This window comes from Penicillium macrosclerotiorum, assembly GCF_028827735.1.
Source record: "Penicillium macrosclerotiorum strain IBT 26536 chromosome Unknown utg000007l_segment0_segment0, whole genome shotgun sequence".
NCBI lineage: Eukaryota > Fungi > Ascomycota > Eurotiomycetes > Eurotiales > Aspergillaceae > Penicillium > Penicillium macrosclerotiorum.
The window spans coordinates 1,834,211-1,849,759 of NW_026643086.1; the positions used below are offsets into that span (position 1 = coordinate 1,834,211).

General features: G+C 53.3%; 5 protein-coding genes across 5 annotated transcripts; 4 read left to right on the plus strand and 1 right to left on the minus strand.

Moving 5' to 3' along the window:
• Nucleotides 1–754: 754 nt before the first annotated feature.
• Nucleotides 755–1,312, plus strand: N7462_007490 (uncharacterized protein; the record flags this gene model as incomplete). Its single annotated transcript, XM_057079208.1, has 3 exons — nucleotides 755–785; nucleotides 865–1,084; nucleotides 1,144–1,312. 3 exons carry the CDS (start codon nucleotides 755–757, stop codon nucleotides 1,310–1,312), a joined length of 420 nt encoding a protein of 139 aa, XP_056931878.1.
• Nucleotides 1,313–1,346: 34 nt separating this feature from the next.
• Nucleotides 1,347–2,319, plus strand: N7462_007491 (annexin ANXC3.2; the record flags this gene model as incomplete). The annotated part of the gene is made up of 2 exons (XM_057079209.1): nucleotides 1,347–1,847; nucleotides 1,885–2,319. The coding sequence occupies 2 exons, from the start codon at nucleotides 1,347–1,349 to the stop codon at nucleotides 2,317–2,319; spliced, it is 936 nt and encodes a 311-aa protein (XP_056931879.1).
• A 467-nt stretch (nucleotides 2,320–2,786) lies between these two features.
• Nucleotides 2,787–5,635, minus strand: N7462_007492 (SH3 domain protein; the record flags this gene model as incomplete). The annotated part of the gene is made up of 2 exons (XM_057079210.1): nucleotides 2,787–5,450; nucleotides 5,579–5,635. 2 exons carry the CDS (start codon nucleotides 5,633–5,635, stop codon nucleotides 2,787–2,789), a joined length of 2,721 nt encoding a protein of 906 aa, XP_056931880.1.
• Nucleotides 5,636–8,696: 3,061 nt separating this feature from the next.
• N7462_007493 (uncharacterized protein) lies at nucleotides 8,697–9,022 on the plus strand (the record flags this gene model as incomplete). Its single annotated transcript, XM_057079211.1, has 2 exons — nucleotides 8,697–8,828; nucleotides 8,891–9,022. 2 exons carry the CDS (start codon nucleotides 8,697–8,699, stop codon nucleotides 9,020–9,022), a joined length of 264 nt encoding a protein of 87 aa, XP_056931881.1.
• A 2,207-nt stretch (nucleotides 9,023–11,229) lies between these two features.
• On the plus strand, nucleotides 11,230–12,482 carry N7462_007494 (uncharacterized protein; the record flags this gene model as incomplete). The annotated part of the gene is made up of 4 exons (XM_057079212.1): nucleotides 11,230–11,572; nucleotides 11,765–11,977; nucleotides 12,046–12,109; nucleotides 12,164–12,482. Exons 2-4 carry the CDS (start codon nucleotides 11,803–11,805, stop codon nucleotides 12,480–12,482), a joined length of 558 nt encoding a protein of 185 aa, XP_056931882.1. The 5' UTR covers nucleotides 11,230–11,572; nucleotides 11,765–11,802.
• Between the last annotated feature and the right edge of the window lie 3,067 nt (nucleotides 12,483–15,549).

Consider the following 15,549-nt stretch of genomic DNA (forward strand, 5'->3'; position numbering starts at 1 on the left):
TGCTTTGGATCAATACCCCCTCACAGCTCCCGTTTGAATTCGTGTTGGTCATTTAAACGCTCTTATTATTCACCTGATAGCCAGCTTAGCGGAGAAGTTTGTTTGATAATTTCAGATTTATATCGACCTCGCGGTCACTGTTATATGTACCATGGGCTCTCTGGAGGCGTCTCTGATTTAATGTTTACATGTTGCATTTTCATGCCTTGGTTTGTTCCATACTCGAAGCCGGACTTTTAATGGATAATCCACTTCTGTTTTCCTCTCTCAACTGGTGTATTTTTGGATCTGGTTCGCAGTTAATTCCCAATGACCGAACGATGACTTGGCCTTCGCCAATTATAGCGCAGCCTAGTTGAGCATTGGTTGTTGGTGCTAAGTTTCATGCTTGGCGCGTAATAGATAGAACACGGCCCGTCAAGGAACCCCGAATACCGACAAGGTAGGATAGGATATTGTGAACGTATTCCACGTAGATGTCGGTCTTTCGAACTATCGTAGCTCGGTAGCTCCGGCTCAACTGCCCTCGCGCAGGGCGGAGTCAACTATACTGCGTCACAGGGATTTCTAGAAAGCCCCACAAGGCTGTACTCCTTGGCCACTCGACTGCGCCACAGCGCGACCCGAGGACAAGCCATGGACCAACGGAGAGAGTTCCACGGGTTATTTAAGTCGGGATCACTGCCCCTGGTCGTTTTGGTCTTACGACCTTCTTCGTTCATCTCCCTCTCGCTTGAGAGTTCTTGTTCCCATCATGTCCTACCAACAATATCCCCCTCCCAACCGTGAGTACTCTCGTCCCGCGCGGAGCCGCTGAATGCGGGGCCTCGGGGCACTGACAAACTGACGTGCATTTGCATCCAGAGCCGCCTTACGGATCCCAGCAACCTCCTCCTCACGGATACCCGCAGCAGCAATCCTATCCCCCGCAACAAGGTGGCTATCCTCCACAACAAGGTGCTTATCCTCCGCAACAAGGTGCCTACCCTCCACAGCATGCGGGATACCCGCCCCAGCACCAGCAATATGGCCCAGGCGGGTTGATCCCCCCGCAGGGCCATCTCCCCGCCTCAGCAGAGCCCAGGTCCCTATGGTCAATCTTTCTCCTCGAATCCAGGGCAATATGGCGCACCTTCTTCTCAGCATCTGGGATCTCTTGGTCCACCCTCGCCGCATTCTGGATATGCACCCTCCCCGCAACATCCGCCATACGGACAGCCTTCCCCGGGCTACGCACCTTACGGACAACCTAGCCCTGGATACCCTCAAGGCCCTGGCTTCGGCCCGCCTGGCCCAGCACCTGGCCCATTAGACCACTCTGGACAACCTCCCCCGGAATGCCTCCAATGGGAGCTCCGGCTCTGCCCACCCTGGGCTATGTCCCGGGCCAGATGGCACCGGGCGACTTCCGCCCGCAAGCCGACGCCTTGCGCAAGGCCATGAAAGGATTTGGCACTGATGAAAAGGTCCTGATCCAGGTTCTCTCGAGCCTGGATCCCCTCCAAATGGCGGCCGTGCGCGACACCTACTCCAAACACCTCAAACGTGATCTGTACAATGATGTCAAGTCCGAGACAGGCTCATTCTTTGGGGATGCCCTGCTCGCGATCATCGAAGGTCCACTCCAGTACGACATCAGCTGCGTGCACGAGGCAGTAGACGGTGTCGGCACCAAGGAATGGCTTCTGAACGACGTCCTCCTCGGCCGGTCGAACACGGATCTGCTCGCCATCAAGGACGGCTACCGCCGGCGCTACGGCCGCGACTTGTCCAAAGACGTCGAGGACGACCTCTCTCAAGACGGAGACCCTCTTCAACGCGGTGCTCCGCTGCACGCGGCACGAGGAGTCTGTGCCTGTCAACCCGCAAATCATTGACAATGAGGTGCGCTCGATCCACAACGCGACGGTCGGCCGCATGCAAAACAACGTCATCGAGGTGTGCGGCATCTTCGCCCGATCCTCGGACAACGAGCTCAGGGCCATCAACAAGGGCTTCCGCGACCGCTACAACACGCATCTCGAGAAGCACCTTGACAAAGAGTTCTCCGGCCACATGGAAGATGCGCTGTTGCACATGCTGCGCACGGCGATCGACCCGGGTATGCGCGATGCTATCTTGCTGGACGAGTGCATGAAGGGAATGGGCACGAAGGATGAGCGGCTGGCGGTGCGCGTCGTCCGGTTGCACTGGAACCCGCAGCACAAGGCGAAGGTCAAGGAGGGGTATCGCCGGCTGTTCAAGACGGATCTGATCCAGCGGATCAAAGAAGAGACGTCAGGTGATTTTGAGCGCTTGTTGGTTGCCCTGCTACAGTAGAACAGAGAGCTGTTTTGGCATCTGGGGCTTGTTCAGGACCCTGAGATCCCTTCACTGGGAAACCCATTGTCGGTGGAATTTTGTATCGATTTTTCTTTCCCTTCTATTCCTTTTACCCCTCTTCTGGTGCGGCTATAGTTTGATTATCAGATACCAGCGGCCCCATGTTTACGAATTGAGTATGAGTTTATGTACGCATGAAATAAGGAGAGAAATATTATAATTCTTTGAAGTCCTTTTCTTTTTATTCCGAGTAATATCCACGAAGTAGAGAACAAAAGTGGTAGCAACGTCTTATTCGTATTTCGGACTCTGTCGAGTCTTTGTCTTATGCAATCTCAAGTAACATACTACATCATGGTCATGCATTCCAGGTTCAGTCATCAGCGTCATGAATTTCATGCAGGGGGAGGAGTATCATGATAAAATAACAATAAATAACCAGATTAAACAATGCTCAAGTTGGTTTAGGGAATTTCCTCCAGAACAACAACACGTTTTCCGGGAAATAGCCCCGTACGACCAGCATAACTACCCCAGAACCATTCATCGTTGACGATCTCAACCTCGTTGATGTCAGCGCCACGTGGGAAGAACAGTTCATCGGTGGCCCCGTCCTGCGGGTAGAACGACCATTGCGCTTGAACAACCAGTCCAACACCACCATCGGGGGTATAACGGGGAACTGGCGGCCCATGCGGGGACGAGGGCGTGCCGGTGGCCTGACTAGCTTCTGAGGACGGGCTGTTTTGGGCGCTGTTGCTCGGAGATCCCGTGCTAGCTCGAAAACGAGAAGCCTTCTTGCGGCGTTCTTGGCCATCTTTCCAGCTCCAGTCCCCGTTACCCAGTCTAGGAGAAGCGATCCCGGCGCTGCTGGAAGAAAGCGAGGAGGGTGAGCGGCCGACAATCCCGCCAACTCTATCTCGCTTTATCACGCGTCGCTGGCCATCTTGGTGGTCTTCAAATTCGACAATGATCATTCTGTGGCCAGCTAGACAGAGACGCCAACCATTATAGCCGTTCTCCTTGCTAATCTTGGAGGTGGCCACAAGCTTCAGATAGCAGTTTTTGCAAACATCGTAATTGCCGTCGTTGCATTCTAGACAGTGAAAGCGCGTCGCGGATGCAGGGATGGGATATGTGCAAATGTCGCAATTGGTAGTGAAAGAGAGAATCTTGTAGCTTTCGTCGCTGTCCATCCGGGGAGGCCGATCACTGGTTGTATCGGTTGCGGTTGTTGCCGTGGATGGAATGGGACTTCCTGAAATACGCCGAATAGGCAGAAGGGCGTGGGTGCAGCATCGCCCTTGGTTGACACATTTGTTGCAGAAGCCCCAATCTCCCATGTTGCACCGGTTGCACTTCCAGAAGCATTCGTTTGTTGATGACTCGCATATATCACAAAAGAGCCCGGTTTCTAGACGGCGTGTGGGGTCGTCATCTGTCATCTGTTTCTCGCGATTCGTGACAATTTGCGCGGTTTCTGGAGGTCGCTGGTACTTCAAAGAGACAAGCTTATGTCCTGGATCAAGTATCTGTGGGGATCGCTGGTTCGAGGATGCAAGCATCTGCTCATATGCGACTTGGGCAGATCTTTCAAACCCACTCCACTGAAGACAGCCGAGGCCTTCACGATAGCATCGGAGACATAGGTGGTAATTACCGCCCTTGCATTGGAGACATTTCTTATGCAAATTGTATTGGATATTAGTTTTGCCGCAGCTATCACAGGAAATTGCGGGTTCGACATATGGGACGTTTGAAGGGGCCGTGGCATTTGATCTCGATGACCTAGGCCGCCTTTCGGACCTGGGGGGAACCAGGGGTGAAGATGATGCTGCTGCCGTGTGGCCTGTTGATGTCGCGCCTTGGGGAGGACTCGTGGTAGATGAAGTAGTAGAGGTTGGCGTGTTGATCATAGTTTGACTGGTGACATTTTGACGGGATGAACCCCTTTCTCTCCAGGGCCCTCCCATCCATGCATTGGAGATATTCTGATCGGATTCAGTTGCTCGCCTAGCGCGTGCCGAGGACGATTGTGCTCGCGTCCTGCCGTTTTGAGAGCTGTGAGTGCGTTCCGCTGTCATATCACTAGAAGATCGGACGGCAGGCCGCAAAGCTTCATTTGAATGAGATGCTTGATTTACTCGAGTCGGAGATGTACGCATTCGATTGCTGGCTTGCTCAGAATTTCGTCTTTGATGATCTTGGGGCATTGGATCAAATAAGTGAGGTCTTGAGGTTGGGGGTCGTCTATCACTAGAATCTCTGGTTACTGTACTTGTCTCGTCAGTCCGCTGCACTGACTGGGATCGTGAATGCGTTCGACCGGCATTTTCGGGTGACTGCCTGCGCCGTTGCGGTTGACGAGTGCGAGGTTGATGCATATGCCTCCGGCGATAAGCGTCCGCAATACGTTCGCTAAGTTCCTCCTCCTGTGAAGGACCCAGATTGTCTAAATCAATGTCATCCAGCAGCCCATCTTCAATGATTTGTCGAAGAATTTCTTCTTCCATAGTCTCCGTCTCTGATGAAAGGCTGAGTAGTGATCGTATACTTGATTGGTGCTCGACACGCCTGGAACGCTCTACCTCGCCAAGCGGTCGACTCGAGCGCTGCTGGCGTTCCGGGTCATGTTCTCGGCGTCGACGAGACCGACCGTCGTCTGTATGTGTCTCAGGGTTGCTGCTTCTCTCGCGTGTCCTCTCTGAATGACCAGTCCGGCGGGCTTCTCGCCTTGCCTGTGCACGGTTCTCCCGAAGGCTCAGCTCTTGCACTTCCTGGAGCACTCTCCTATCCTCCTCATCATCCTCACTCTCGTTCTCTTCCTGCGGCGGGGGAAAAACAGAGGCTCCGGGCGTATATCGGCGGGCAATTTCTTCCTTCTCTTCGGTGGATCTGGCGCGGTCGGGGTGCGCTAACAGCACCATATCCAGTAACGTTGTAACAGTGGCATTTGGACGAGTACCGCGCACCTCAGCACGACATGACGGACAGGTGAATCGGGGAGACGTGCCGGATGGTCGACGGCGGCCGCCTTGCGCGGTAAACCACTCCTTGAGACAGGATCCGCAAAAGGTATGTAAGCAGTCCAGGAGAGTGAGGGGCTGGTAGAGAAGCTCGGTACAGATCTATTCTCGAAGATAAACCAAGATTAGTGACATCTCAATGCAAGGGGGTGAACAGGGGGAGAATGGAAGGCTTCTGGAAGGAATGAGGGGAAAGCAATGTGGTTGCTAGTGATCGCACAAAGACATACCGAGCAGCCCAGCTCTTTCTCAAGGTCGGCCAGCCCAGGACCCTGCACTTCAGCCATGAGCAGAGCCTTTGGGATGGTTCTTTTTGAGGGAGTGTTCTGGGTGGAGGGAATAGATCACACCCAAGGAACGAGCGACGGTGGCAACCAGGGAAATGCGGCGGAGGCGGCGAAAGTGGGCGAAATCGACTCCACCGATCTGATCTTATCGCGATTACCTCGTCTCCAGTATATCAGACTTCGGGCTTCCCATGGGTGATGAAAGGAACGCTGTCAAATTAAATACGACAGAATATGTATTCTAATCGATTTCCTTCTCACTCAATTTTTGTTTCTGTCTCTCACTTTCCCGCCTTGTTTTTGCCCACTCAGCTACTGCAAGCCCAGTGAAGGTTGGGCTGCTGTCTCGTCGTTTCACCGACTGTCGCAGTTTAACTGGCTCTCAAGACACAGCTCGGTCCATTTGAAACCCCAATTTATGGGAGAGACCCCGGCAATAATTTTGACAAGTTGATTATCAACTACTCCCATTGACATATATATATGGACAGTTTCATCCCCAGAATAACTATTATGTGATCTGGTAGACTGTTTAAGGCCCCCGGAGTATGTTCAGCTACCGAAGCAACGATTGAATCATGTCAGATTGATGGAATAAGCTCGGTCGCCCGATAGACTTATCCTTGAATTCGGTTATCAAAGATCTTAACCTTCGAGAAAGTAGATCTTAGGCTCATTTATGAAACCGCTCGAGTGCTACATCGATTTGTTCTTGCTAAATGCACCAGCATCACTAATTATCACTATCGAGATCTTAACATAGTCTCTTGAGCATTTCATTTTCTGATTTGCGTGTCTAGTATTTGCATATTAATCTATAACGTTGATCATTTGATCATAGTCTAGATGGTCTTATAATCTATACAACGGTCGAGGGCCGAGGAAGAGTACAGAATATCTCTGTCGACCATGACAAGGGGCTTGGTGATACCTGATATGTCTTGGAACACAACCCCGCATAGCTGAACACTGAGTGTTTTACTCGAGAAAAAAAAAACCTATCACTAATTGCATTATAGATCTACGCGTATAGTTGTGAGCCGCAAAGCACATCCATTAGTCATGCAGATCAATAGTTATGTTGAACTTCCCAAGTCCCGAATCTTTAATATGATCACTTCAGTCTCATTGCTCTTCCTCTCATAATGTCCAGACACGTACGACGGAGCTAGAGACTAGCAGCATATTTGAGTCTTACGCATTCTTTTCAGCAATGTATCTGTCTCCCTCATTATCCCCACCGGGGAACTCAAAGGAGGAGGAGATGAACCAGAGCAAGACAGAAAAAATATTAACATCGACTTTCATATCAAAGGTTCTGGATATCAGAAGAGCATATACTTTTCGAAGCATTATACTTGAATTCTAGTATAAAATATGCCCATGTAGAGGGTCTACGATACATGGTTTGGCTGCTAATAAAGCTATCCTTCTTTTCCCTCATTGCCCATGTGCCACTATTGTGTATTCACCATAGGGCTGGAGAAATGAATCTCAGACTCCATGACATGTAAAGGAGGTCAATATGATTTGACTATTGTTGGGTAATAATAGCACAGGGTAGTACGTAAGAGTATGCCCGAGAATGGCCATTCGCATGGCAGAGCCGCTGAGGCGTTCATAAAGTCTCGGGATATAAGAAGACTTTTTTAAGTGTTGGTTGGCTCGACGGCGAACCTGTATCGGAGTCCGAATCAGAAAGTTCGGTAATATAGCCCCTATCAATATTTCTCATGATCAATTCGAAGCATCATGGAAGACCGGATTGTTTAAACTGAGTTGGATTGTGGGTCTACTGAGATGGGAATGAGGAAACGAGCGTCTCCAGCTTCAACCACAACCACGTTGCAAAGAATTCGAGTCATATCCCTCCGGTAGTGATTCTCTTTACAAAAACTGATAACGTGGACAGTGCTCGCACTATCAATATATAGACTTTCATATTTTGGCATCCTGAAATGCATCCCAAGACGGGATACAAGCGGCACAATCCCTAGCGTTCTTTGGTGAGCACAGAGCAGATTATGATAGGCACTGAGGATCCTTTGAGAATGCATCAAAAAGAGCTTGAATCAATTACTCTTGACGGATAAAGCAATGAGAGCTGGATACAAGGCTGAGAAGATGATATATTGAAAGAGAGAGAGAAAGAGAGCGGCATAACGGACGAGGTCTGAGCTGATCTCCAAAGCAGACATGCAACTGAGCTCGACGTTCACCTCAGCCACTCGGCAGCTTTCTTCCCGCTTCAATTCATGTCTCAAATCTAGAGCGGCAAAGAGGCAAGAGGCAAACGAAAATCCTCGATGGAAGAAGTCAATTGAAAGTTACATGGTGACCCGTGGGTGACCCAGTCAGTACCTGGGGCAAGCACCCAGGCCCCTGCTCCTCAGAATCGGAGCCCGGGGTATTTTTGGTCGCCTTCTGTTCACCTTCCAAAGGGGGGTAGGGAGGTAAGAGGGGGTGGGATCCGAACGCAAACTTAGTTCAGACGCCGCCGACACCATTGTGGTGGCGTAGCTGGTTCGGCCAGTACTTCTCTGGAGTACGTCGGGGATGGCGGTGAGGCGTGAAGTCTATAGGGAAGGTCAGGAATTGGGTTTATTCGATCTCATAGTGTAAGCACTGCTTCTTGTGATGGCCCCGCTATGCCTTGAGGCCGGAACGCCGGATCTAGAGCCTGGAGCTGGGGAAAACGACGCGTGACGGGGGCATCCGGTGAGCCCGGCAAGCGCTGTGCTACCGGTGCTCGCCGGGACGGGGAACGAGGACTCTGCGAGAGTCCTAACAATCATGCCTCACGGATCTCCCGGCGCATGAGTGCAACGGTGTGTAAGAAGAACATGGGGGAAGCGGCAGCCATGCCTCGACTGCAAACATCAGCGGCGTGCTTTGGTGGCTGGCAAAGGCCGAGATACTTCGAGGTCGCCGAAGAAGGTGGGGGAGGGGCACAGGAGAGGAAAGAGACGACGACGAGACTATCACCAAGCCAAGCTGCCCCTCAATATGCTTTGCAAATCCATGTCGGCCATCATGACGCGTACAGCTCAATGCAAAGGCGATGGGAGATGTGCTGACCGCTCGGCGTTCGCGCGGGGTGGACAAGGATGACACCTCAGAAGCCCTCATCATCGGGCTGCACCCCGCAATGCATGCACATGAAGGGGTCTCCGCGGGCTGTGAGATGTGCGAGGTGAGAGTTGCAGGAGAGGATGTCTCGTGTCGGTGATTGTTGCTTGGTATGCGAATCGACAGCTCCCAGAACCCCACGACGCCTCAGGAACCTCGTATCAGGTCCGCGATGGAAGATGCGGCATCTTGCGCTCCTCCAAGTGGGGCCGTGAGGCCCCATGGCCCGCCCCAGCAAAGAGCTTCACAGACCCCTGAGGGACCGAGCACAGCTCAGACACGCCCCAACACCCCCAGACTCTCGACCAAGCTGGTCCCCGCGTTCCTGTGCGGGTAGTAGATCAGGGCCATGAATGGCTCCCCGATGCTTGGGCTGGAACGACCGGGATATCGCCTGCTCCTTCCCCTCATTTCCCTGCCGAGCACAAGCTATCGCGGACTTGAGACCTCTGGACTGGCTTCCAGACCCTGGAGATGAGGAGACATCCAGGCAACCTCGATCCCCCAAGCAGCAGGTTCAATTGTGAATTGTGGGCCCTCCAAGGGATAGTTCAACTTGCATGACGAGATGATGATGAGGAGCACGACGAGAAACTAGTCAATTCGCCTGTACTCAGCATTCCATCATGATTATTCATCGTGGACAAGAAGTCCGATTAACGACTAGTATATACTAGCAAAGTTGAGGGCCCCTGGGTACTCGGGCAACTGGGAAGGTAAATGACTCCGCGCCACTAGTGCTCAAGAACTCGTACTCATCGATTCATCTATCAGAGACTCAACACCAGGGCTGCGGCCAGCAAAGCAGCGCGCAGAGCACCGAGCACTCAGCACAGAGCAACCACAAACCCGACTACTGCGGGCGGTGCCACCGCCGCCGCCCAACGACCGCCGGTTTCAGCGGTCTGATTCGCTCTGGCTTCGTTATCAGACAAAGGATCAGACGTCCCTAGGGCCACACCGGGGCGCCAGTAGGCCTGCCGACTGGTCTGCTGTCGGAACATTTAGTTGCGCGGGCGACGCCTCATCCGCCACGATGGATCCGGAGGCTTGCAGTCGATAACGGAACCCAAGGAGGGAAGGAAGTTGGTTTGAGAATAGCATCGCGCATCGCGCATCACGCAATTTTACCTCCTGACAGCTTGCAGATTGGGGCAACGGCTTGCATCGTGGGTCTCGCCCAAAAAAGGGAGAAAGTTACACTCCTTGTCATTGATCAACCCGTCCCCCGTGACATGATCAACAATGCTGCTGGCAAACTGCTGCTGGCGGGGTCAAAAAGGAGAGGGGGTGGAGGGGAGATGTGTGTGTAGGTGTGTTCGCCCGTGTACTCGGGGCACATTTGGCAGGAAATACGTTGAGGTTACTCCTGTTGTCTGAAGGCGCACCGTGCTCTCCTGACGAACGGATCGACTGGCTAGGGAATTAATAGTCTCGCGCCGCAGCCTCGGATCGACCTGGCTTGGGCGGGAGCTACTGTGGTTCCGCTCCTATCGCCGCGTCTCTCAAGCCCTACACAAAACGGATCAAATGACAGGGCGGAACTGGAGGAAGTCAATGGTAAATGCTCTTTTGATTTTATGACGCGCAGCAATAGCAGGCGCCGTACTTGGAAAGGCGAGACAGTCAGGGTGGACGGGGCGAAACCTGTATAGACCGGGATTGTATAGGATGTGTATAGGTTGTATAGACCTGCATAGAATGGATGTCGCCCTGGTCCCGGTTTCACCTGGAACACAGTCCTCCGTACTAGGAGAACGAAAACAAAAGAGCCCGAATGCGAGCCAGATGATGCCTAGCACTGACCTCCGACCATGCAGCGCAAATTGTCAGTTCGCCGCACTAATGCAGCGCCGTATGTACGGAGTGTAGCCTCCCAAGCTACTCGGGACGAGTTGTGCTGCCGCCCCCACCCTATCGAGTCGCAGCAACGGCTTCGCGCACTGACGCGCGACAAGTTCTAGACTCTCGGCTCCACCAGTCTCGCATGCCATGCATAAGCGTGGTGAATCCAAGTATACTTAGTATACTTGCTCGACTTACTATACCTACTATACCTCCTATACTGACTATACTTACTATACTTACCAGGCGTCTTGGCTCCTCTATTTTTTTATTTTATTCTTGTTTTGACTATCCCGGCACACAGTATCCACCTGGCCTCGCACAACTCGCTAGGCCGGCCTGTGCTGGTCCCTGATCGCCTGAGCGAGAAACTGTTGGGGGTGGGAAGCCCAAGCCTCCCCGGTATGGTTAGATAAGTGAGATACACCGTATACTGACATACGCTGGGCCCCCCACTCGTTGTCCGACCCCCTGTTGTACTCAGTTTCTGTTCCCATGTCACCAACTCATCAACTTACCAACTCACCAACTCACCAAGGGGGGGGGCGTGCATCGACATCCCTGCAATTCCAAAGGCCGGTCATGTGCTCCCCCCCCGCTCCCCCCAGCACAACGTTGGGATGTCTGAGAGCCTACGAGACTGCAGCCCGATAAGCGCCTCTGGAGCTCTCGGGATGACGGCCGATGGTCCTCGGTGCAGAACGGGCTCCCTCGAGTTCCACGGCCAGGGCCTATCCAGAGCAGTTGAGGTTGCAAAGACGTTGGGTTGGGATGCTTGGGAAGATCAATTGGAAGCCGTCCTCAGCACACCCAACCTGTTGACTATCATCCCCTGGATCCTGCGTCCTATTCAAGAACTCACAATCACAGCGCCAAACACCCTCCTCTCCCCCACAGATTCTCGATCCTCCGATCCTACGATTGCACGCGGGGAAACTGGGTTGTCGGGATGGGAGGAATTGTGTTTGTGGGATGAGGGGGGGGGGGCGGGCGCGTACAGGATGTTCCCCACGGGGAAGGGAAAGCCCTGAAGTCAAAATTTAGGGAGAGATAGAGAGACTGTCGACGAGCAACATCTTACAAGAGCGGGGAGGGGAGGGAGGGGGAGACGTTGCCCAACACTTTTCGTGGTGACGAAGCTGTGGCGGGGGCCAGAGGGCGCCACAGTTGGGGGGGGGTTGAGGACGGAGGCCATGCAAGGCGCCGCAGCCCCGGACCTGGGGACGACAGCTCACCCTAAGCGCCTGGCGGGGACAGGGTCGAGGGCGCTCGGCTGTGTCGGTCGAAGCTCAGATTTTCAAAGTTCAGCCACCATTGGCGGGGCGATGGGGCCGACCGTCGCTGGGGTTTGGGGGGGGGGGGGGCCCGGTGAGTGAAAGAGGGCGCGCGACAGGGATACACGAATATGGCATCATGAAGGTCCTCTGGCGGTGTAGAGAAAAGGAGGTTCGACGAGGTGTACGGTCCAGCAGTGCTCGATGGAAAAGAAGGTCAAAATCTGTCGGGAGGGAGATAGGAGGAAAGTAAGCGCTGTATGCACAACTAAGATTCAAGGCTGAACTTTCCGGAGCCAAGAGCTGGGCTGCGCGCTGGTCAGAGCGCTTCGGCCCTCAACGATGGGGGTGATACGGGCTCCGAGCCACGGGTCGTTGGACCGAGACGATGCACCCGAGTGTGCACTCGCCGACCTGGGACCCCGTTCTCCCTAGGCCTTCATCCGACTTCCATATCGGTTCTCCCGGTGGACGAAAAATTGCACGGCAGGTCGCAGGAGGGCATTCAGGATTTCATTCCTCGAAAAGGGGGGAGGCCAGCCAACGAGCGTGACGGTCCTGCCTGTCCTGCCTGTCTGCTACAGACCGACGACGCCTAGTGCGAAACCTTCCTGCGACCTTGCAGGTTCGAGATCCGGCCGGCATCACCTTATCAGCACAGATGTACTCACTCCATCTTTCGTATACAACTCCATACACCCGTCGTACACCCTCCCTGCCCCAAGCTATCCACCCCGAAGTCACGACTGGAGCTTCGCGAACGGATCCTTTAGCAGTGGGGGACCGCCCCAACCAGGTGCAGGGTGGAGCGGAGATATTGGGGGGCAGGACGTCTGGACGGGGCTGATTCGCTGAGTGCAGATGGTTATAGAGTCCCGCAAGTCTAGAGTCCAGACTCTCTCGAAGCTCAGGGCTCGGCTTTGCCCAGACGGGCGTTAGCGGCATTCGCATCAAAGCCACTAGACGTTAAATCTGCCCGGGTGGCAAGGCCTAAAGGAAAACTCTGCGCCGCTAAGACCCCATCAGAAAAACAACTGCAGCAGTAACAGTAATAGCAACTATAGCAAAAAGTATAGAAACTCAGAATCGACACTAGAACAGCAAGCCCAGGGGTGGCGCACACATTGGACCCATATCGAGATGTAACCGGGGACAAGTAACAGGGGCAAGTGGCAAGGATGGAGAGACAGTGAGACATGGAGGGCAAAGCCATGTCCCGTTTTGATTTGCAGAGCGGGTGGTGAAACACGGAATAGAGTTGTCCGACGACATGGTCCCCAAGTGGTTTGAACAATTCACACAAAACATGTCAAAGAGTACCCCGGTGTCAAAGGAAAACTAGTATCAAAGCCATTGGCGATACCTGAGGTACTACTATGTCTCGGGGTGGCACTGGAAAGATGAGACTTCGGAGTACATACAGCAGACTCCACGGTCGGAACTATACAGCTGCTCGCGGCCGGTCATTCAACATCAGACCAAAAACCGGATCTTAAGCATTGACCAGGGACACAAGATCTGCCGGCCATTGTGTATTTTGCTGAAGCGAAAGAAATAAGAAAAAAACAAAAAAGAAAAAGAAAAAAAAAAGAAAGCAGAAAGTAGACAGAGGAAATTTGATAGAACCGGTTCCCACTGCGGCTCATAATGTTCTCCGACTCTCCCGCGAACCTCCTTTCGTCGACGACAGTAGTGCACCTCCATCGTGCCCGGAAGAGACCATTGTTGCACACGGGCCAACAATCATCGGGGGGGGAAGGAAAGGGGGGAGGGGGTGGGAGGACCTGCACGACCGACGGGGATTGACCAGGATGTATCAACCAGCTAGTCGCTGACTACGTATTTCGCTTGCGCGACACCTCAGAGAAGCTATCCTCTCGTGTCGTAGCAGACGGAGAGCGTGGATGGGATTCCTGGGGATAGTCGTTGAGCATGGACGCTCGTTAGCGTGCTTCAGTGCTTGAATTGCTTCAAGATGCCGGGGGGCCCAGACCCTCGCCAAGGGGTCGTAAACCAAGGAAATGCGCAACTCTCAGGCCTGTCAAACTGCATCTTGACGTCATCCATTGTCCCCGGTCGGGATGCCGTGGAATTACCACGCCTCGCATCGTCGACACACCACTCCATGCGAATGGTTCCTGATAACAGTTGCCGATCTGTTTGGCAGAGCGCACTTCGCCATCGCCTGTTCCTTGCAATGCCGAATACTTTAAAATCCGGGCTTTCTGGCCGGTCGCGGAAAGCGCGAGAAAGTTGGGTTCCGTTCTTTTGAGGAATCACGGTTCGGGGCTCAGCAACTCCGGGTTTCGCGGCACTGCGGTCGGTGGAGACTGGAGACGACGAAGGAGTGCATTGTCGATCCACCTCCAGATAGCGGCGGGCCAGATATCGCTGCACGCTGCATGTCACGAAGGAATGCCCTGCTTATGTTTCGCTGGCCATGGGGCCCCATATTCCCGACTTCCTCGTTGCCTCTTTCCGCCTTCATCCGTCTGTGTAGCCTCGCGATGATCCTAAACAGGTAACCTCTATCGACAACCAGGAAATTAGGAAAACAGGGAAAAGAATAACCAACCGCAACAATACTGATAATGACTCAATTGTTGCGGTCTACCGTCCCTATATCGCGGGCCTATCAAAACTAAACGACCTCCTTACAGCCCACCGTGACCGCAACTATGAACAAGAAACTCTAACGCCATTAGCGAGAGCCAGGTGTTTGGTCGACTCTGGGGCATGCGATGCGTTTGGTGTTCACGTTCCATGGTCGGACCGGGGTCACCTTCCTTTCTTTTCCCCCCCTCACTCTAAAATCCATTCGCGCAGTCTAGTACTGCGCGATGGGGGATGAACATCGCACATTCCTGCATTGACGGACAATATTAAAGTGCATCAGGGGGGGGAAAGGGCTAGCCTGAGGCCAAGGAAGTGAAGAGGGGCAGTTGATGAACATGCTTGAAGCATAAACTCTACCCCCTCCATTTCGCTTCATGCAAAGCTCAGTCCATGTAAATCCTCCGGTCTCGATGGTTACGAAGTTGCGGAAGAGCTCTTTTAGAGACTAGTCGCGTTTCTTGGGGGTTCAGGGTTTGGGCCAATGGCGAATGGCGATGGTGATGGCGAGGCTCTCGGGCCTCTCTTCTAGCCCGTCGATAAGAGTCGAGGGATCTATGTATTTTGTGTATTGTCCTCACCGATTGCTCTTACCGGATCATCGCGAGGTTTGTCAATCCACATTCCCGATTACGATCTCTCATGATCCCCTCCCCCTGTCGCAATTGCCGCGACCAAGGAAGAAAAGAAGGGGGTTGAGCGCATCTGAGAGTGGATGCGGTGATACAATGAAACCCATGGCAGTACGTCAGGTTGCGAGAAAACAAGGAACACCGGCAAGTCGCAAAGTGGACTCGCGGTGGATTCCTTGGACATCTGGGGGATTAGCGACCAGGTGCGTGGGTACAGTTATCCGCGGAAGTATAGAGCTCGGGAACCGGGGGCCTGATAGGATGATGCGCTGACAGGGTTTCGAGCGTGCATCGAAGGGACAGGCGGTCGCGGGGGTTGACCCCGTACGTTGCCAGGCCAAAAAGGAGTAATCATAGTCACAGTCGATGATTTGAGCTGGCTCGGTGATGTGGGAAGGGAGAGGCAGACTAGAGGATCTCG